Here is a 21,092-nt window from a genome sequence, read left to right on the forward strand (position 1 = left end):
ATGAAATTTAGTGATTGAAAGTAGACAAATAAATAATAATTAAATAATTTTTATTATTAATTTAAATAAATTTAAATTTAAATACAAATTGACATTTGAGACATCCGGATATGTGTTTTTTTTATACAATTTAATTGTATAACGCTTTTAACAATTGCCATTGTCTCAAAGCAGCTTTACAGAAGTATAGAACCAGAAGAGAGAGGGTAAAAAATAAATAAATATATATAATAATAAGAAGAAGAAGAAGAAGAAGAAAGAAGAATAAAAATAAATTAATATATGCAATTTAAGTTTCAAGTTAATCTAAAAATATTAATTCAAAAAGTTAAAAAAACGATATTTTTAAGTGTATATTGTGGTTGTTTTTTTTTTTTTGTTTTTTTTTTGCCTTCCTCTCCCACCCCCCAGTTTACTGAGCAGCAAACAACAAAAATGTATTCTTTGTGAATCACCTATAATGATCTCTAAAACTAATAAAAAGAGGGGCATAAAATGCCCTTAGTAACTGGTAAATAAGATTCTGTACATCTTATTTTCCCTTATTTATTTCTTTAAAGATTCTACACTTGATTGTCCTCCACTGGACGTCATTTATGGCCTCGTTCCAATTTGCAAGCAAGAAAAGCACGAGCTAAACTTTAATCTTCTCCATCTCGTTGCAGCTCACTCACTAGAGAAAAGTTTTCAGATTGAAGTATTTTTTCCTCATTTGCATAAAACCTTGTGTATTTTCTATTTCGGCCTTGTTCCAATTCTTTTGTTTCGTGTTGTTTACTTCTGTAGAACACTTGTAATTATCTGTTAAAAAAAAAAGAAAAAGCATCTGTGGAAGACGTCCTGGTAATCCTCTGTGAAGTCGACTCTCTTCCCCGTTGGGTTCACGTTTATTTATTTCTCTGCATTTCTTTTCCCCGCTGTTGACTTTGTTTTGTTTTCATTTTCACATTTTTTTTTTCACCTTTAATTTTTTTTTGCTGTAACTAATAAACACGCCGATCCATCACGTAGCCCGGAGATGCTGCGAATCAGAGCGACGGTGCAGTGAAACAACAAAGCAGCTTTACAAGGAAGATGAAGGAGATGAATCGATGTTTTGAAAAACGTGATTAAAGATGCACACGGGAATGCAAACAAAAAACAAATCACACAGCTGTGTGTGTGTGCACGCGTGTGTGTGTGTGTATTCCCCTTGTTAACTCTCTCTACACACACACACACACACACACACACAATATTTTACACATGACGGAATTGGAAAGCATCATGTTCACACTTGGCTACATGAGCACTTAATTTACACTTGTGTACTTTCATACTTTTGTTTTTATTTTTATATTTTTTTATCACTTCACTACTGAGTCTCCACTACTTCTATACTTGCTTCTTTTCCAATTTGCTGCTTTTAACTTCTCTTGCCTACTTAACTACTCAGTTATATGAAAGCTTGTGTACTTAATGTACTTAATTTCCAAATCCTCCGTAAATTGCCAGTGAGCTTGAAGACAGGAGAATTAAAATGCTTCTGGTTGTACAACTTAGCACTAATGCTAACACTAATGCCAATGTGTTATCTCCTGCAGAAACTGGAGCTGGATCGCTTCATGCTGTACGCTCACGGCCCGGATCTTTGCCGAGAGTCTGACCTCAGACACGCCATGGCTAACTGCTTTGAGGCTCTTATAGGTGTGTATATACTGTATATGTATACACACACACACACACACACACACACACACACACCTACTCATAACCGATGTATTTCTAGCTCACTAGCTAGTGTTAGCATGGACCGACCAAAATACAAATCTATGTCTCAACATCTAACAGCTTTGATCTGTTTGAGTATTAGCATTCTATAGGAAGTTCTAGCGTTCGAATTTCACCTTTTTTCACCTTTTTAATATGTGATATTTATACAGGATCAGAATTCATTGGTAAAAATGCGTGAAAAGGTTACGTTGTGTTCGTTTGTTAGCTTTAGGTTAAGATCCACTTTCCATATGAATTAAATGATTTGAAAAGTTTACTTGGGGGCACGGTGGCTTAGTGGTTAGCACGTTCGCCTCACACCTCCAGGGTCGGGGTTCGATTCCCGCCTCCACCTTGTGTGTGTGGAGTTTGCATGTTCTCCCCGTGCCTCGGGGGTTTCCTCCGGGTACTCCGGTTTCCTACCCCGGTCCAAAGACATGCATGGTAGGTTGATTGGCATCTCTGGAAAATTGAATGAGAGTGTGTGTGTGTGTGTGTGTGTGTGCCCTGTGATGGGTTGGCACTCCGTCCAGGGTGTATCCTGCCTTGATGCCCGATGACACCTGAGATAGGCACAGGCTCCCCGTGACCCGAGGTAGTTCGGATAAGCGGTAGAAGATGAATGAATGAAAAGTTTACTTGATTTAAACTTTTTTTCTAGCAGGTGCAAGTTAACAGCATGAATGTTTCATTTGCAGCAGCAGCTAACTGCAGCTAGCATCCTACTTGTTAGCTCGTGTTTAAAATAAACAATGATAAAAATGCTGACAGTTAGCCTGGTGTGAGAATTTAATATCAGCACTCAGCTGGTGTCATTTCCAAAGCTCCTGCTTTTGTTTTGATTTATTACTTTAGGCTTTATTGCTGTGTGTGTGTGTGTGTGTGTGTGTGTGTGTGTATGACAGAGGGACATTCATTACTGCTATTGATTTCTTAACATCTAAATCCCAGGGGAGACTTGTGTATCATCTACAATGACGTGCACATACACACACACGCACACACACACAAGGACAGACAGAGCAATATTGTGTCTGGGTGCAGGAAATAATTTTATTAATTTGATCTCTCAGGGAAATGAATAAGTTGTTGAATAAAATGTCTTGTTATTTTCCTTATTCACACGTGTGCGCGCGCACACACACACACACACACACACACACACACACACACACACACACACACACACACACAATCACACACAAATAGAAATTAGCAGTCACCACCAACACTTTCTTGGCCTATGAACCTGTATGTTTGAGTTCCATTATTAGATAGTGGATATATTTAGCGACCTTTACACCAGAGAGCTGCTGAGGTGTTTATTATTTTTTCTATAACAGCAGCTGTTACAGTAGTGCAGATTTTTCAGAGATGTTGTTATAGTTTCAGTTAAAGCTCATTCAGGGGGATTTTATGTGTTCACAATGGATGCAAAATTATCCTTTCAAAAAAGTGTCTAATACAGACAGACACATTGGCAGGCAGGCAGCAGGCAAATTTGGACAGACAGACATGTGTTCAGATGAACAGACAGGTGGATAGACAAACATGGATACAGATACATGTGGTCAGATAGGCAGGTAGGTGGATGGACAGACATGCAGATTTGTGGTCAGATGGACATACAGGTAGATAGACAGACATACAATCATGCTATCAGATGGGCAGACGTGCTCAGAGAGACGGGCAGGTAGATAGACAAACAGATACATGTGGTCAGTTAGACAGACAGGTGGATGGATAGACGTGCAGACATTTGGTTGGATAGACAGCCATGCAAACAGCTAGGTGGATGGATAGACAGACAGATTAAAAGAGCATTATGGTTATTGGTAGAAGAAAAAATCAAATTTCCATTCTTTAGAAATGGGTTGTATGTGCAACAGACAGATAGAGAGACAAACAGACAGCTATGAAGACATACAAGACGCATGGGTAGTCAGACAGTTGAAAAGACTAATGTATTGTAATAAATCGAAAAGATGGATAGATAGATAGGCAGCTGTTGTCAGAGGAACTGCAGTATGAAATACAGATACTGAGAGAGCAAATCTAGAGGAAATGAAGACCGATATAGAGACAGATAGACAGTTCAACAGTAATGTCTGTTTTAGAACAGGGATGTTGTTTTGACAGGAAATGAGGTCATGTCTGAATTGGAGCATGCGATTAGCATCTGTGTTCATCTCTCCAAAAATGCTTTCGGGTAGTAAACCAGATGGAAAGTTGAGATGATAGACAGAAACCCCTCTCTCCCCCTCTATTTCACTCGTCTTTCTCTGCTGCTGTCAGCAACGAATGAGGATCTTTTGGAAGGGATGTGACTGAAGAAAGAGCAAGGAAGTGCATTAATGAGATGGAAGGAAAAAGATGACGACACAGCGAATTACAACCAAAAAAAGGAGAGAAATGAAACGTCAAACAATAATCTGAGCTGGAAATGGGAGTCTGTAGGATTACCGGGAACGATATCATGGAAGTAAATAAGATTATATGAAAATCATTGGGATTGCATGTGACTCTGTGGGATTGTGTGGGGGTCAAGGATAGTGTGAGATTATATGTGAGGCTATGGGATTGTTTGGGAGTCTTTGAGATCATGCAGGAGGATGTAAGATTGTGCAAGAGGCTGTAGGATCTTTGATGTGGGATTGTGTGCCGGAGGCTTTGGGATTGTGTGCAGGAGGCTGTGAGATTGTGTCCAGGAAGCTGTGGGATTTTGTGCTGGAGGTTGTGGGATTGTGTGCTAGAAGCTGTGGGATTGTGTGCAGGAGGCTGTGGGATTGTGCTGGAGGTACTATTGTGTGAGGAGTTGCTGGAGATGCTCTGGGGTTATGGGGTAGGCTGTAGGATTGTTTCCGTGAGGCTGCACGAATGTTTGCTGGAGGGCTGCTGGCTTGTTTGCCGGATGCATGAACCATCTAAGAGTAAAAAATGAGTTTGAGTTCATTCTGGACCAGGAAGCAAAAATCCCTAAGGCCTTAAGTCACAAGAGGAGAATTTGCATCAGCCCCAAGAACAACAGTCCCAACTTCCATGACAGGGTTATTTGACTATGGCAATTTTCACTTAAAGTAAGATACTTCTTTTACCATCTTTGTCAAGCTCCGAATTACTGGAAAGTTGGAAGAAGCCTTTGAGGTCACACAACGAGTCAGAGAAGTTGATTATGAGGTCAGGGGAATCGATATGGCGATGCACTTAAAATATCTCACCTCAGTCAGAGATTGTAAGTGTACACGTGTGTCTGAGATCTATTTTTGTTGTTGCCAAGAGGACGACATCATAACCATCTATAAATAACAGGAATGCTGACCATCATCCCAGTTTAACATGTCAAATGCACTGCCCCAGATCTTCATGCCATACTAAATAGGCAGTTTATTCACACCACACTGACTTCAATATCTCTTCAATCTTGCCATAATGAAGGTTTCTAACCACCATAATAACCTCTGCCACACTGGTGGAAAGCACCAAATTCTCTGGCACTTAATGTGCTGCTTCTTCTACTTTTGCCCCAGCCCTTCTGGCTCTTCTATACCTTTTGTTATGGTGTTAAAGTGTGTATTTGTATGAAAGATTTTGTAATTGTTAAGGACACTGTAGGATTTGTTTGGGCTATATATCTCTATCTCTGCCTTATCTCTGCCTCTGTTTTGGTCTCTGTTTCTGAAGCATCAGACATCTTTAGGGCTGCTTGATTTTTCCTCTGCTCTTCAGACTCTTCCCATGCTCAGCATTTGAGTCTGCACCTACTTTGGCCACAGCCTTTCTGGCTCTTCTGTACCTCTTGGTATGGTTGTATAGTGTGTGTCTTTGTTTGTGTTGGTTATGGTCTCTGTTATTGAAGCATCAGACAGTTTGCCAGAACATCCTTGGGGCTGCCTGATATTACCATGACCTCTTTAAACTACTCCCATGCCCAAGCATTTGAGTCTGTACCTACTTTGTCCACATTCCTTCTGGCTCTCCTATACCGCTTAGTTGATTCAGAAGCTCTGCCTATGCGCTATAGTTGGAAGGAATCTATCATCAACAGAATTGCTTCCTTTATCCCTGGGGTTCAGCAGTGTGTCCTAGAGCTGCCACCATGACCGGCACCAACACCTTTTACATCCACAGCTTCTTGCAGCTTCCTCGTCAACTGAGGTCTTTGACATAGTCTATTCAGACTCAGTGTCTCCAATTACACAGAGTACATGATAGACGTTGAAGTAAAAGGGTATATAAGGAATTCTGTAGGTTACACTGAGTCTATAGGCATAATACAGGAGCCTCTAGGAGTCTACAAAGCATCTTGCTAGCATTGTAACCTTAAGTATTACTGCAGTACCACTGATGGATCATCCCCGAAATTAACGAACAGCAAAAAAAAAAAGTCTGAGAATGACCCCACGAGAGAAATGGTACACAGAATGACTCCATTTTTTTGTAAAGGCCACGTGGCTTTAATGAGCTGGTCACAGGCACCGTCAGCGCTTTTTAAAATTTCCATCACATGCTCGCTGACTTTGCACTTCTCCATCTCTCACACTCCTGCTATATCACTCTCTTGTGTGCTGTGCATCTCTGAAATATTTTTCATCTTCTACCAAAGCCTTCAGCAGATCTGCAAGAGATGCAGATGCACATCCAGAAAAATGTATTAAATATAAATTATTTATCTAAGAAATATTAAAAGGGGTTTCAATTAAAAATGGGACGATGGAAAACAAAAGACTGTCCTAAACATGAAGAAATAACAAAAACCATCAAATGGCTTAGAAACATAATAATTGTATTTGTAACAAAAGATTCAATAATTATACATAATTTTCTGTTTTGTTGGGGTTTTTTTTTGTTTTTGTTTATTTTTCCACTTATTTTTGTATATTTCACCTTATTGTCACTTTGAAAGGAGACGCAAAAATAATCCTCTCTAATAAAACAAACACCAGCAAAAAGAGAACCAATCACCTGAGAGTGAATTCTTTCAGGAAGTTTCCTTCGTAAAATACTCTTAACTTTTCCTTGTGTAGCTTTTTTTTTTTTTTTACTCTTTATAGCTCCTTAACTCCTCCTGCGGAACACAGATTTTAGATAATATTTGCTGTTTGTCTTTCACACCTGCACTTCTTCACCTTCTTACTTCTTACTCTTTTCTGCTTTTCTTTTTCTTTCTCTTTTTAGCTTCTTTACTTTTCTCTTATTTATCTTTCACCTTTTTGCTTTTGCCGTTTTTGCTGTTTCAACTGCTGTGTTCCTTTTTCTTCGTCATCTTCTTACTTCTCTCATGTTAATTTTGTTGAGCTTTTATTTACTCCTGATCCTCGATAATGAACAAACAGTATGAAGGAGGCTGTTTTTGAGTCGCGCTAATTTCCATGATAAAGCTGATTTTCTGATTAGCGCGAGCAGATGGAGGGGATTTGGGGTTAAAGCCGAGGAGAGATGGGATTATCTTCGACTCACTGAGGATTTCTGGGTTTCTTCTTGTTGGTTTTTTTAACAATGTGCAGTGGAGGATATTCACTTTCGCTCCACTGTTCTTCTCCTTCTCTCACTTCACTTAAACATTAAGAGGTGTCTGTGTGTGTGTGTGTGTCTACAGAGGCTGAGTAGGGTCACTTATATTAAATTTAAATTAAAATAATGTGGCACTTTTGGAAATGAATGGAGCAATAATATCTTTTTATAAAACAAAAAGTGTGTGTGTATTAATGTAGATTCACCTTAGAAGAGGATTAATATTCATGTTTTACACTCAACATCCTCATTTACATAATCCCGTTGTGTGTGTGTGTGTGTGTGTATGAAGATTAAAACCCCTTTTATTTCCTCTTATTCATTCTTCATCACTGTGTTTGTGAATTCCATCTCTCTCTCTTCTCTCTCTCTCTCTGCAGGTGCTGTATATCTGGAAGGTGGCTTAGAAGAGGCCAAGCAGCTGTTTGGCCGACTGCTGTTCAACAGTGAGGTGTGTGTGTGTGTGTGTGCGCATGTGTGCGAATTTCTTTAGAGTCCTCAGTATTTAACTATCCAAGTATTCATACAAGTATAAATGTACTGGAGTACTGGAGTATACAGATAGACAGATTGCTGTACTCATCTGTGTGTGTGTGTGTGTGTGTGTGTGTTACAGAACCTGAGGGAGGTGTGGCTCAACTACCCACCTCATCCGCTACAGGTGAGCAAGATAGAAAATATCTTCACATTTATTCTTCATCCTTTTGACATTCTTCATTTAAAAATGCAACAGATTTCAACATCGTCAGTTGCCCAAAAAAAGTAAGCCAACATTCAGCAAACAGGTGTGAAGAAGTACACCTTTAATACACTAACATATAGAACCAACCATATCAACATTAACTTGAATATTCTTTAACTAAAACAACATACAAGGCCTGCAGAGAACAATCAGCCAGCTGGGAAAAGAAGAAACAGAGCAAATGAGGTGCTGAGAGACAAAACGAGAGCTTGGAAAAGGTGGATGGTGCATTGATAAGGGTAAAGATTTGCTTAAAGACATGGAAATGGGATTTTAACTTCTGATCTGGCTGAGATGAGTCAGTTAGTTATAGTCTTTTATACAGACCGTTATAGTGATGAAGGCTTGAAACATCTTTTACATTTACAATCTCTACAGAGTTGAGACCCAGCTCCAACATTACATTAACTGTTGCTACCCTGTAATAGATGGATTACTGGTGAAAGGGGACTTTTATTGTTCTTTTAACAACTAATTATTTCCCAACAGCTGTCTTCAAGCTGTCCTGTCAGTAACTTAAAGAACGTTAGCCTGGTACTGTTATGGAACCAGAGAGCCGGAGATCAGTCATCTTAAAGCATTCTGATTTAAAATATTATCAAAATGTCTGGCTAATCGGATTAAACACTTGGTCAGGGTGGCTCCCTTTGAGCCAAATCTCCATTTGAGGGACTGGTGAAGATCCTGGTGTACGTCTCCTTCACTCACGGGGCAAATGTTAAAGATACATGCGGCTAATCTTTACACTGTCCTCGTACAGTGTGGCTTTTGTGGCCAATCAGAAACTGTCAACTGTTTGCTTTCTAACATTTTCTAAAAGACGCTGTACTGCAGGAGTCCAATTTAGCGCCGTATGTTAAACTACCAGGACTGGGCAATAACATTAGTGAGCTGGAACACCAGATAGAAGCAGGGTGATGGAGCTGGCTGCACTGATCCCATATCGATGCTAAGTGGAATTATAGCCGGGCGATTGAAAGTGGAGGTTTGCACATAACAAGCTTGTGAATAATGTGAAAGGGTTTTGTGATGTGTGAGGGTGTTCGGTGTCATACTGACAAAGATGAAAAATTGTGAAGGATGAGAAAGTTTTCCTTTTAACTGTAAAGTAACCTGGGATTAATGACATTTTTCAAATGGTAAAATAAAGACCTGGTAAAGCTTAAAACCTCTCTGTCTCAGATGAAGTAAAAAAGTCTGAAACGATTGATCTTTGATTAATTCAAAGACAATTCAAAGTTCAAAGACATCAAAAGATCGTAAAGAAATTTCTGTGTGTGTGGTATTGCCAATTCTTAAAGAGAGAGTGTGTGTGTGTGAGTGAGAGAGAGGGTGTGTGTGTGAGTGAGAGAGAGGGTGTGTGTGTGAGTGAGAGAGAGTGTGTGTGTGTGAGTGAGAGAGAGTGTGTGTGTGTGAGTGAGAGAGAGTGTGTGTGTGTGAGTGAGAGAGTGTGTGTGTGAGTGAGAGAGAGGGTGTGTGTGTGAGTGAGAGAGAGGGTGTGTGTGTGAGTGAGAGAGAGAGTGTGTGTGTGTGTGAGTGAGAGAGAGTGTGTGTGTGTGAGTGAGAGAGAGTGTGTGTGTGAGTGAGAGAGAGTGTGTGTGTGTGAGTGAGAGAGAGTGTGTGTGTGTGAGTGAGAGAGTGTGTGTGTGTGTGTGAGTGAGAGAGAGTGTGTGTGTGTGTGTGTGTGTGTGAGTGAGAGAGAGTGTGTGTGTGTGTGTGAGTGAGAGAGAGTGTGTGTGTGTGTGAGTGAGAGAGAGTGTGTGTGTGTGAGTGAGAGAGAGTGTGTGTGTGTGTGTGAGTGAGAGAGAGTGTGTGTGTGTGTGAGTGAGAGAGAGTGTGTGTGTGTGTGAGTGAGAGAGAGTGTGTGTGTGTGTGAGTGAGAGAGAGTGTGTGTGTGTGTGAGTGAGAGTGAGTGTGTGTGTGTGTGAGTGAGAGAGAGTGTGTGTGTGTGTGAGTGAGAGAGAGTGTGTGTGTGTGTGAGTGAGAGAGAGTGTGTGTGTGTGTGTGTGTGAGAGAGAGTGTGTGTGTGTGTGAGAGAGAGTGTGTGTGTGTGTGAGAGAGAGTGTGTGTGTGTGTGAGTGAGAGTGAGTGTGTGTGAGTGAGAGTGAGTGTGTGTGTGTGTGAGGGAGTGTGTGTGTGTGTGAGGGAGTGTGTGTGTGTGTGAGGGAGTGTGTGTGTGTGTGTGAGGGAGTGTGTGTGTGTGTGAGGGTGTGTGTGTGTGTGTGAGGGAGTGTGTGTGTGTGTGAGGGTGTGTGTGTGTGTGTGAGGGAGTGTGTGTGTGTGTGAGGGTGTGTGTGTGTGTGTGAGGGAGTGTGTGTGTGTGAGGGAGTGTGTGTGTGTGAGGGAGTGTGTGTGTGTGAGGGAGTGTGTGTGTGTGAGGGAGTGTGTGTGTGTGAGGGAGTGTGTGTGTGAGGGAGTGTGTGTGTGAGGGAGTGTGTGTGTGTGAGGGAGTGTGTGTGTGTGAGGGAGTGTGTGTGTGTGAGGGAGTGTGTGTGTGTGAGGGTGTGTGTGTGAGGGTGTGTGAGGGAGTGTGTGTGTGTGTGAGGGAGTGTGTGTCTGTGTGAGGGAGTGTGTGTGTGTGAGGGAGTGTGTGTGTGTGAGGGAGTGTGTGTGTGTGTGAGGGAGTGTGTGTGTGTGTGTGAGGGAGTGTGTGTGTGTGTGTGAGGGAGTGTGTGTGTGTGTGAGGGAGTGTGTGTGTGAGGGAGTGTGTGGGAGTGTGGGAGTGTGTGTGTGTGTGTGGGAGTGTGTGTGAGGGAGTGTGTGTCTGTGTGAGGGAGTGTGTGTCTGTGTGAGGGAGTGTGTGTGTGTGTGAGGGAGTGAGTGAGTGTGTGTGTGTGAGAGAGTGAGTGTGTGTGTGTGAGGGAGTGTGTGTGTGTGTGTGTGTGTGTGTGTGTGTGTGTGAGGGAGTGTGTGTGTGAGGGAGTGTGTGTGTGAGGGAGTGTGTGTGTGAGGGAGTGTGTGTGTGAGGGAGTGTGTGTGTGAGGGAGTGTGTGTGTGAGGGAGTGTGTGTGTGAGGGAGGGAGTGTGTGAGGGAGGGAGTGTGTGAGGGAGGGAGGGTGTGAGGGAGGGAGGGTGTGAGGGGGTGTGTGAGGGTGTGTGTGAGTGTGAGGGTGTGTGTGTGAGGGTGTGTGTGTGAGGGTGTGTGTGTGGGTGTGTGTGTGAGGGTGTGTGTGTGAGTGTGTGAGGGAGTGTGTGTGAGGGAGTGTGTGTGAGGGAGTGTGTGTGAGGGAGTGTGTGTGAGGGAGTGTGTGTGAGGGAGTGTGTGTGTGTGAGTGTGTGTGAGTGAGTGTGTGTGCGTGTTGTTGTAAACTTTTTCCAGAGAAGCGCAGGAGACTTGGATGTCCTTGTGCAGTAGTCTTTATTGTAGATACACGATGAGACGAGTCTGCAAGTCAGAGTGTACTGGCACGAGCGCTGCAGTCATCAAGTCTGACTTACAGTTGTAATACATTGTAAATATACACATTCTGGGGGGGCAGTCCCTTCAGATAGAGACAAAACACTCGGGTGACAATCAAAGCATGAAAGGATGTAGCAGCCCCACACCAGATCCTGGAATTTCACCCACCCTTAATCTCATTAACATAGTCTTTCTCAGACCCCTTCATTATCATAGAAACGAGTTCACCTCTAATGCTTGGCATTCCTTCTTGACTCAGACCTTGAAACCTATTGCCACCTTAAACAATGGGACAAATGAATGAATAACATAATGACTTAAAATTATTTTCCCACAGTGTGAGGGAGTGTGTGTGCGTGTGAGGGAGTGTGTGTGATGGGGTGGGTGTGTGCCTGTGAGGGAGTGTGTGTGTGTGTGAGGGAGTATGTGTGAGGAAGTGTGTGTGTGTGTGTGTGTGTGTGTGTGTGTGTGCGCGATGTCCTACTTTGTGTTTCTTTCTGGATGAAAGGCCAGAGCTTACAGAGAGAGAGAAAAGAGAATATTTACACATTTTGCTGCACTAACAATGCACCTCAGCCTGGCTGTGTTCCAAACCCCATTTTAAATCCATGCTCATCCACTTCGCCTTTTGGGAAGAAGGGCCAGTGGTGGAGCTTAGATCTTCTCTCCTTGTCTGTGTAAATTAGGCGTGACTTTAACCACGCCTAATTTACACAGATTAATTAGATTCCATAGTAACCTCATCCATAGGAACTTGTGTATATAGTTGTTATGTAACAAAAGTGTCTAATCGTAGACATGTTGAAGTTTTCTGTTTGTCTTTTTGGTCAGAGATTCCTGGTTTTCTCTGGTAATATCCAGATTTCTCAGTAACATGACGAGATAATTTTGAGACAGCTTTCACAGAGTCCCCTTCACCGTGACAGCGATGACGTACTGTACACAGCGGAGTTTATGCACCAGTTCTATAAGTCGACTTCTCTATGTGTGTCTGTCAGTCGTACTCTTCCACAAGTTTCCGCACACTAATTTGTTGTTCTGCTCCTTCACTTTTGTGAGTTTCAAAAAAAAAAAAAACTCAGTAAACATCTCACCAAGTTTATAAATGCAGCTGTCGAGAGCATCTGCTCCTTCTGAACCCGACGCCTGTGTCATTAACTAGCAAAATGTCATTAGCCGTAATGATGTGACAGCTGGCATTTGGATCGTCGGCGTTAATTAAGGACGACTCGTCAAGGAGGAAGACGGGGAATTCTTTTACGGGCAAAACAAGGACAAAAAGAGCACGACATCACCAACCTCGACCCAATTAAAACGTTGTTTTTGAAGCATTGTTAGCAAAGCATGACAGACGTCTGACATTATGTTCCTTATGGTCGAGATTCCGGATTTCAGAGATTGCAGTTTTCTTTTTTGCGCCCTTGTCTAAATGGGACTCATGACATTTTAGCAGCTTTATAATTTTTTAAATAAGTAAGTCATTTATTCAGAGCTCATCATGTTGGAGAAACAACGCTCACGATGTGGCTAAAGACACGACGCGATTGTGTTTCACTCCACAGGGTCGACACATTTACGAGCATTTACGTCCCAAACTGCAGACTACTCCGAATATTCTTATGTAGCTAAAGTAAATAGGCAAACATTAAAGAAAAGGGGCGGAGTAAAAGCACAAGGAAGGTTCTTCTTGCTTAGTAAAAGACTAATTTGTTTAATTTAGCTAACCAGGTCTCTAACTTGCTCACTAAGCAATATATTAATCTCCTGAGGTTTTTTACATTTAACTGTGAGTAGTGGGAATAAAGTGATGGTGTGCGTTTCAGGTGCAGGAGCCGGTGACGGACAGGCAGCTCATCGAGTCGTCTCCCGTCCTACAGAAGCTGACGGACTTTGAGACGGCCATCGGCGTTTTCTTCACACACGTCCGCTTGCTCGCTCGAGCCTTCACACTGCGTACCGTAGGCTTCAACCATCTCACGCTGTACGCCTGTCTATAAAGTATAAAAGTGAAGCAGAGTTGAATAAAATATCATACTGATTTTACAGATAGCTAACCTGCGCTCTCTCTCTCTCTCTCTCTGTCTGTCTCACTGTCTCTCTCTCTGTCTCTCTCACTGTCTCTCTCTCTCACTGTCTCTCTCTGTCTCTCTCTCTCTCTCTCTGTCTGTCTCACTGTCTCTCTCTCTGTCTCTCTCACTGTCTGTCTCTCTCACTGTCTCTCTCTCTCTCTCTGTCTCTCTCTCTCTCTCTGTCTGTCTCACTGTCTCTCTCTCTGTCTCTCTCTCTCTGTCTCTCTCTCTCTGTCTCTCTCTCTCTCTCTCTCTCTGTCTCTCTCTCTGTCTGTCTCACTGTCTATCGCGCTCTCTCTCTTTCTCTCCCTCTTTGTCTCACTGTAACTCTTTCTCTCTCTCTCTCTCTTTCCCTCTCTCTCTCTCTCTCTCTCTCTCTCTCTCTCTCTCTCTTTCTCTCTCTCTCTCGCCCTCTCTCGCTCTCTCTCTCTCTCTCTCTCTCTCTCTCTCTCTCTTAGAGGTCATAATCAGAGGATGGAGTTTTTAGGAGATTCCATCATGCAGCTCGTAGCCACAGAGTATCTGTTCATTCATTTCCCTGACCACCATGAAGGCCATCTGACGGTGAGTGTGTGTGTCAGTCTCACTGGTTGTTTTTGTTTTAGTATGTGTGCATGTTAGTATACTTGTTTCTGTGTGTCTCGTACTACTGATGTGTCAGTGTGATGACAATTTTTTATGATAAGCATTCTGAACACACACACGCACACATTCTTTCCCCACTCTACACTGCCAACTAATAAATATTAGATTTGTACAAATGAACTGCAGCACAATGTTTTCACAGTCCACACGCACACATACACACTCTACAGATCTCCATCAGAAGCCACTCTAGTTGCTGTTATGATTTCCCTTATGGCTTGATGCAGGATTTTATAATTATTTATTTATTTTTCTTTTTTTTTTGTTTTGTTTTTTTCTCTCTGACTTTTAGCATCTTTGCTGTCTGGGTACAGCTAGCACTCAGCTGTAATAAATAAATAATATCTAATATTTGTTTTTATTTTATCTTAAATTTAATTCTGTTCCCCTGCATTAGTTGTGTTCTTGTTGCTTAATGTAAAATGAGTTGTTTGGGGTTTTGTGTATTGATTTTGTTGAGGTTGTGTGTGGTGTCATGTTTTGTATATGTCTCGTTTTCTGTAGTCTGTTATCAGGGCTGATTCAAATCCCTTCGGGAAGGGCGCATTAAAAACAGGACTGCGGGGCTGGGCTAGCATTAGCTCACGTGTGTGTTGTGTGTGTGTGTGTGTCTTCAGCTCCTGCGCAGCTCATTGGTGAATAACAGAACGCAGGCGAAAGTGGCAGAGGAGTTGGGGATGCAGGAGTACGCAATAACAAACGACAAGACCAAACGACCTGTTGCTCTGCGCACAAAAACACTTGCTGACCTGCTGGAGTGTGAGTTTCTGTGTGTGTATTAGATGTCTTCCATTGTTTGTAAAGGTAAATAAAAAGGTAAGATGGGTAACATGAAAATGAAATCACTGCTAAGTACACACAGACACACACACTGACTGAATCTTTGTAGACTCTTTCATCTCTTATACAGTTCTTCATTCTCTCTCACTCACACACACACACACACACACTCAAATCATTTCAGTCAACTGAGAGCACCAGAGAAATCCATCAGCTCCAGAGGTGTGAGTGTGTCGGTTGTGTGTGTCCCAGCAGCCAGTATGTGTGTCGATGGTTTGTGTGTTGTGTCTGTAGTGTGTGTCCTAGCAGCCTGTGTGTGTGTTTGTGTGTGGCCTGGAGCGACAGAGCGATGAATGATGACGAAGTCTCTCCTCTCACACACTCACACACGACCTGAATATTTCAGCAAGTAAAGAGATTTCAGAGAAAAAAATAAGAAAAGTATGCAGAGAGAGAGAGAGAGAGAGAGAGAGTAGCATACGGACCTGACCGAAGTGACAAATACACTTTATCACTTTTGTAAAGAGAGGGAGAAGGAAGGTGAGAGAGAGAGTCCAAGAAAGAAAATAGAAAGAGAAATGGAACAGAATTCAAGAACGATTTATAGAAGAAAACCGAGACAGTGACCATGGAGAGTGGAAAAATGAAGAGTGACCTAGACCCAGAGCAAGACTAATAACAATCTGAGAAAACGTCGTCTTCAGTTTCACAAACAAACCTTATTCTTGTCTTTATAAAAGTAAGGCATTGTAAAGGCACAATTATTCACATTCAGTTCATTTTCCGAAGCGGTGAAAATCACCATTATACAGAGAAAGACTTTAAGGCTGTAGACCACCACAATCCAACACACTTACTGATAAAAACTTGATTGAAAGCCAAACCATAATATAGAGCCCTGGATCAAAATATAATGAACAAGGACCAGGCTATAGCGCTAAATAACAAGACCAGGATTTAATCCAGTCATGTTACTCTGGTCCGGGTGAAAAAGACCCAGACCTGTTCTATATTCAACAATATGCAAGAAAGTTCTGAGTAACAAGATCCAAATTAAGCTCTGAAACCCAGACTCTGAGGAGCATGACCTAGACCAAGCTCTGAGTATTGAGACCCAGAACAAGCTCTGAGTTTTATGAGACAGAAATAGCTCTGAGGAGCATGAGACAGACGGAGCTCTGGGGAGCATGAGACCCAGAGCAAACCCTGAGGAGCATGAGACTCAGAGCAAACTCCTGAGGAGCATGAGACCCGGAGCAAACTCTGAGGAGCATGAGACCCAGAGCAAACTCTGAGGAGCATGAGACTCAGAGCAAACTCCTGAGGAGCATGAGACCCAGAACAAATTCTGAGGAGCATGAGACCCAGAGCAAACCCTGAGGAGCATGAGACTCAGAGCAAACTCCTGAGGAGCATGAGACCCAGAACAAATTCTGAGGAGCATGAGACCCAGAGCAAACTTTGGGGAGCATGAGACCCAGAACAAACTCTGAGGAGCATGAGACCCAGACCGAGCTCTGAGGAGCATGAGACCCAGACCGAGCTCTGAGGAGCATGAGACCCAGACCGAGCTCTGAGGAGCATGAGACCCAGACAGAAGAAAATTCAGTCAGAGACTAAATGACTGACCAAGACTTCCCCCATTTTCACCCACTTTGGATATTTTCCACCCTCTTGGCCAACACTCATCATATAGCAGCTACCAACCAGAGGAGGGTGATGGCAACCACTTTGTCCCCGCTTCTCCTGTTTCATCTCAAGGCAGTGTAACACTGGAGGAGACAGAACACCCCTCCCACCCAGAAATCATGGACAGTTTTGTTCTAACGGACTTCCGATTATGAATAGTTGTGGCATCATTGCGTTTCAAACTAACAAACGTCTGGATGTTATGGAGAATCCTTTTCCAAGGAGCCACATGAGAGCTCTCTGAGTAATTCTAACCAGTCCCGGACTATTAAGAAAATGATATCCTTAAGTGGTTTATTGGTACTGTACTCGCCATCTTTATTTCAGCAATGATAAAATGATATACAATGATAATGTAATTATGACTTTTTTCCTCTTTTTTTCCAGCTTTCATTGCAGCACTTTACATAGACAAAGACCTTGAATATGTTCACACATTCATGAACGTCTGCTTCTTCCCGAGATTAAAGGTACGTTCATGTCATTAGTAAGTATCAATGCAAATACTTTCCCTCTTTCTCTAAAATAAAATAATATTGGAACCTTCTTCTGCAGCCTTCTTCAGCAAGGTAGGTATAGTTGCCCATCATCACAGGAACCTTTAAAGCTACTGAACCAGTATCTGTACTTTTTTTGCTCTTGGAACAATTAGGATGGTGTTTGACCTACTTGACCTACTGTTTGATTGGTCAAACAGGATCTCTGCAGAACATTTAACCATGCAGAATGTTTAATAGTGATAGTGATAGTGACGTGACCCACAGCTAAGTACGGTGACCCATACTCAGAATTCGTTCTCTGCATTTAATCCATCCAAAGTGCACACACACAGCAGTGAACACACACAACCGGAGCAGTGGGCAGCCATTTATGCTGTGGTGCCCGAGGAGCAATTGGGGGGGTTCGGTGCCTTGCTCAAGGGCACCTCAGTCTTGGTATTGCCGGCCCGAGACTCGAAACCACAACCTTAGGGTTAGGAGTCAAACTCTCTAACCATTATGCCGCGACTCTTATTTTATTTATTATTATTATTATTATTATTATTATTATTATTATTATTATTATTTAGTGCTACTCACGATTGGGCTTTTTAGTCAACTGATGAAGGGTACCCTATTTTACAGGTACCTGTAATTTGCAGTTACAGTTTAGTTCGCATTTGATGTTACTTGCTTGGGAAATAATTCATTATTGGTGATACTTTATCCTCATTAGCTTATAGATTTTTAATGAAATTAAATGAATGGTGCACCACTAGTCCAAATAATACAGTAACTGTGCTTCATTCCTGTTGAGAGGTTGGTAGAGAAGACACATCTATGATCTAGAGAACAGATAGAACAGGTTCCTTTCCTTTCCCTTTTTTTAGCCTGGCCTGAATTTACATTCATACACACTCTCTCGCTCTCTCTCGTGCTCTCTCTCTCTCTCTGACACACAAACACACACTCTCTTTCTTGCTAGTCCATGCTAATTGCTTGTCTGTCGAATGTCTCTGGAGAGAGAAGGACGGAAGTTCAGAGCGACATCGCCATGACCCCGATTTCCATTTATGAGAAAAAGCGACAGGGAGAGAAAGATGTGTCCATTTCTCCTTCAGGAAAAAAGAAAGACTTTATCCTTTTTTCTCCTCCTCCTCTAATGGGGAAAGAGATGGGAAGAAGGTCAATGGTGTCCATCCATCGTGAAAACTTGACAACTTCCTTTCGAACAGTGAGAACACACTAGGGGCTGGAAAGAAAGTAGGAATGAAGGACAAAGGGCAGAGCGTGTGAAGGTTGCAACAAGTATTAGGTGCGTAAAGGGATAAGATAGACAGAGAAGTGAATTGGGGATGGTGTGACCTTCCCAAAGTTATTTCAGATTAAGCTGAGAAAGAAAGATGAATAATAAATATAAATCATGAAAGAAAGAGTAGGTAACGGAGAACTGAGACTAAGGGAGGTTGTAGTAATGATGGGATTTGGAAAAGGAGAGGTTTTAGAAATGCAGGGATTGAAAAGGTAGTGAGATTAAAGGAACGGAGAGATGGTGGGGTTAAAGTGAGGAGGAGACAGATGGACAAGTTAAAGGTTTGGGGAAATGGGGGGTTGAAAAGGGGTTGTAGTGAGCAAGAAATGGAAGGATTGGAGAGATGGAACTGTTGAAGAGATGCAGGGATTGGAAACATGGAGGGTTTGAAGTGAGGAAGAGAAGGTGGGGTTGGAGACGAGTAGAAAGGTGGGGGTGAAAAAACAACAAATATAAATATAGTTATTATTAAATAAAAACAATATTAAAATTGCATGAAAAAGGAAGAAATGCAACAGGAGGAAGAATAAAAGAATAGAACCGATATAAAGATGGAGAGATGAAGAAGCAGAAAAGAACAGATTTAGATATAAGTACAAAGAGAAATAAAGAGATGAAAAGGAGAGATGTAACAGGAAGAAGGCGCAGCGATGGAACGATGGAGAGATTAGAGGGGGGAAGGTGTAAAGTGATGAGAGTAGAAGCTGGAAATGGCGAGAGCTGCAGATCATTTCAGATTCAATGAGGCAGAAAAGAAATAAAATATCAAAAGCAAAGGCAGTTAGGAAAAAAGGGAGATGGCTGAGGTGAGATGTAGGGATACGAGAGGAAGAAAGATAGAATTAGGGAGAGAAAAATATGCAAATTGATTGAAGGCAGAAGATAAATGGAAATTAGCAAAAACAAAGAATGAACAGAGCAAGGAAGGTGGAAAAGAAGAAAAGAAAAGAAGCAACAGGAAAAGAAAAAAATTATTAAAAAGGTGAGAAATAACAGAATAAAAAATAAAAAAATATATATCTAAGAAAGAATTCTGAATAGAAAGTGAAATAATAGAAAGGCAAAGAAAATTGAAAGAGCAAAAGAAAAAAGAAGACGAGCACAAAAGACCAAAATGTGAAAGAAGGACATGTTAATAAAGTTTGAAAGGATGAATTGAAATGAGGAGAGGTAACTGAAGGGTGTGTCACCTGTGTGCACTGCCTATAGAGTGTGTATCAGAAACACACACTTTGCTTTTATCTCTATGTGTGTGTTTACAGGAGTTTATCCTGAATCAGGACTGGAATGATCCGAAGTCTCAGCTCCAGCAGTGCTGCCTCACCCTGCGCACCGAGGGCAAGGAGCCCGATATCCCGCTCTACAAGTATACGCTCGCTTTTCTATCATTTAACTCGCTCCCTACTCCTTGATAACTACACCTTGATAACTACACCTTGCTCCCTACCCTAACTCCCTACACTAGCTCCCTACACTTGCAAAATACACCCCGCTCCTTATACCTTGCAAACCACACCACGTCCCTACACCACGCTCCCTACACCTTGTTAACCACACCCCTTCCCTACACCATGCTCCCTACACCATGCTCCCTACACCACGCTCCCTACACCTTGCTAACCACACTCCGTCCCTACACCACACTCCCTACACCTTGCTAACCACACCACGCTCCCTACACCTTGCTAACCACACCCCGTTCCTACACCACGCTCCCTACACCTTGCTAACCACACCACGCTCCCTACACCTTGCTAACCACACCACGCTCCCTACACCTTGCTAACCACACCCCGTCCCTACACCCCGTCCCTTCACCTCGTCCCTACACCAGCTCCCTAAACTCTCACTGCACTCGCTCTTTACAGTGGCACATCCTCCTTACATTCGCTCCCTACACTCTTCACATGTTCACTACACATTCTCACTACACTCTCTCCATTCACTCCTCTTTCTTTGTTCCTTTCTTCTCTTTCTCTCTTCTAATCACCTTGGATAATGGATTGTGTTAAAGCTTTGATATTGCTGTGAGTTGCAGGCATTAAGCTGTAATCCGATGGTAATTACATCCTAATTGGATGAACACTGTAGGAATTACTGCACTTTTTTTTTTCAATAATTGACCAGTTGCTCAACCCTTCCAGCTGTGCCAGGTGTGTCTTATTGCCTCATTTTACTTACAAGTGAGCCGATCAACAGTCTAGGGTTAATTTCATGTGTAACCTTTTCCATTTCAAAATCTGTTGCTGTTATCTTTTATTATTATTATTATTATTATTATTATTATTACTATTATTATTACTATTATTATTATAGAACCCTCACTGCCCATGTAGGCTGAAAAATCCAAACAAAGACAGTCAGAGAGATGACGGGAAAAGGGTAGGGGTGGCCAGATCAAGCAGCTTTTGCATTCTACACAAGAAAGAAGGCACTGGTGAGCTCAGGAACATAAAAAAAAAAAAAAAAAGCTTGGTAGACCATGGAGAACATCTGTGGTGGATGAGAGAAGAAGAAAAACCTCTTGATTTCACCAAATACTGAATGCAGGTAGATCTGCATCAAAGTCAACAATCGAGAGAAGATTTCACCAGAGAAAATACAGAGGGTTTACCACAATATCCAAGTCTCAGAATCTCTGAAGTGTTTAAGGCTGAATTATTTACTCTGATTCACACACAGGCTCCAGACCTCGTTGGGTGACACTCACAGT

The 21,092-nt window shown here is 42.1% G+C and overlaps 1 protein-coding gene across 1 annotated transcript in view; it reads left to right on the forward strand.

Moving 5' to 3' along the window:
* Positions 1 to 21,092, forward strand: part of drosha (drosha ribonuclease III) — a 47,839-nt gene that overhangs the window by 22,644 nt on the left and 4,103 nt on the right. Inside the window, exons 21-28 of the mRNA XM_060863040.1 lie at positions 1,584 to 1,686; positions 7,644 to 7,714; positions 7,880 to 7,924; positions 13,229 to 13,386; positions 13,933 to 14,038; positions 14,737 to 14,878; positions 16,976 to 17,058; positions 19,642 to 19,745. Of these exons, the coding sequence (XP_060719023.1) occupies positions 1,584 to 1,686; positions 7,644 to 7,714; positions 7,880 to 7,924; positions 13,229 to 13,386; positions 13,933 to 14,038; positions 14,737 to 14,878; positions 16,976 to 17,058; positions 19,642 to 19,745 (812 nt within the window). The remainder of the gene's footprint in view (positions 1 to 1,583; positions 1,687 to 7,643; positions 7,715 to 7,879; positions 7,925 to 13,228; positions 13,387 to 13,932; positions 14,039 to 14,736; positions 14,879 to 16,975; positions 17,059 to 19,641; positions 19,746 to 21,092) is intronic.

This window comes from Tachysurus vachellii, chromosome 2 (genome assembly GCF_030014155.1).
Source record: "Tachysurus vachellii isolate PV-2020 chromosome 2, HZAU_Pvac_v1, whole genome shotgun sequence".
NCBI lineage: Eukaryota > Metazoa > Chordata > Actinopteri > Siluriformes > Bagridae > Tachysurus > Tachysurus vachellii.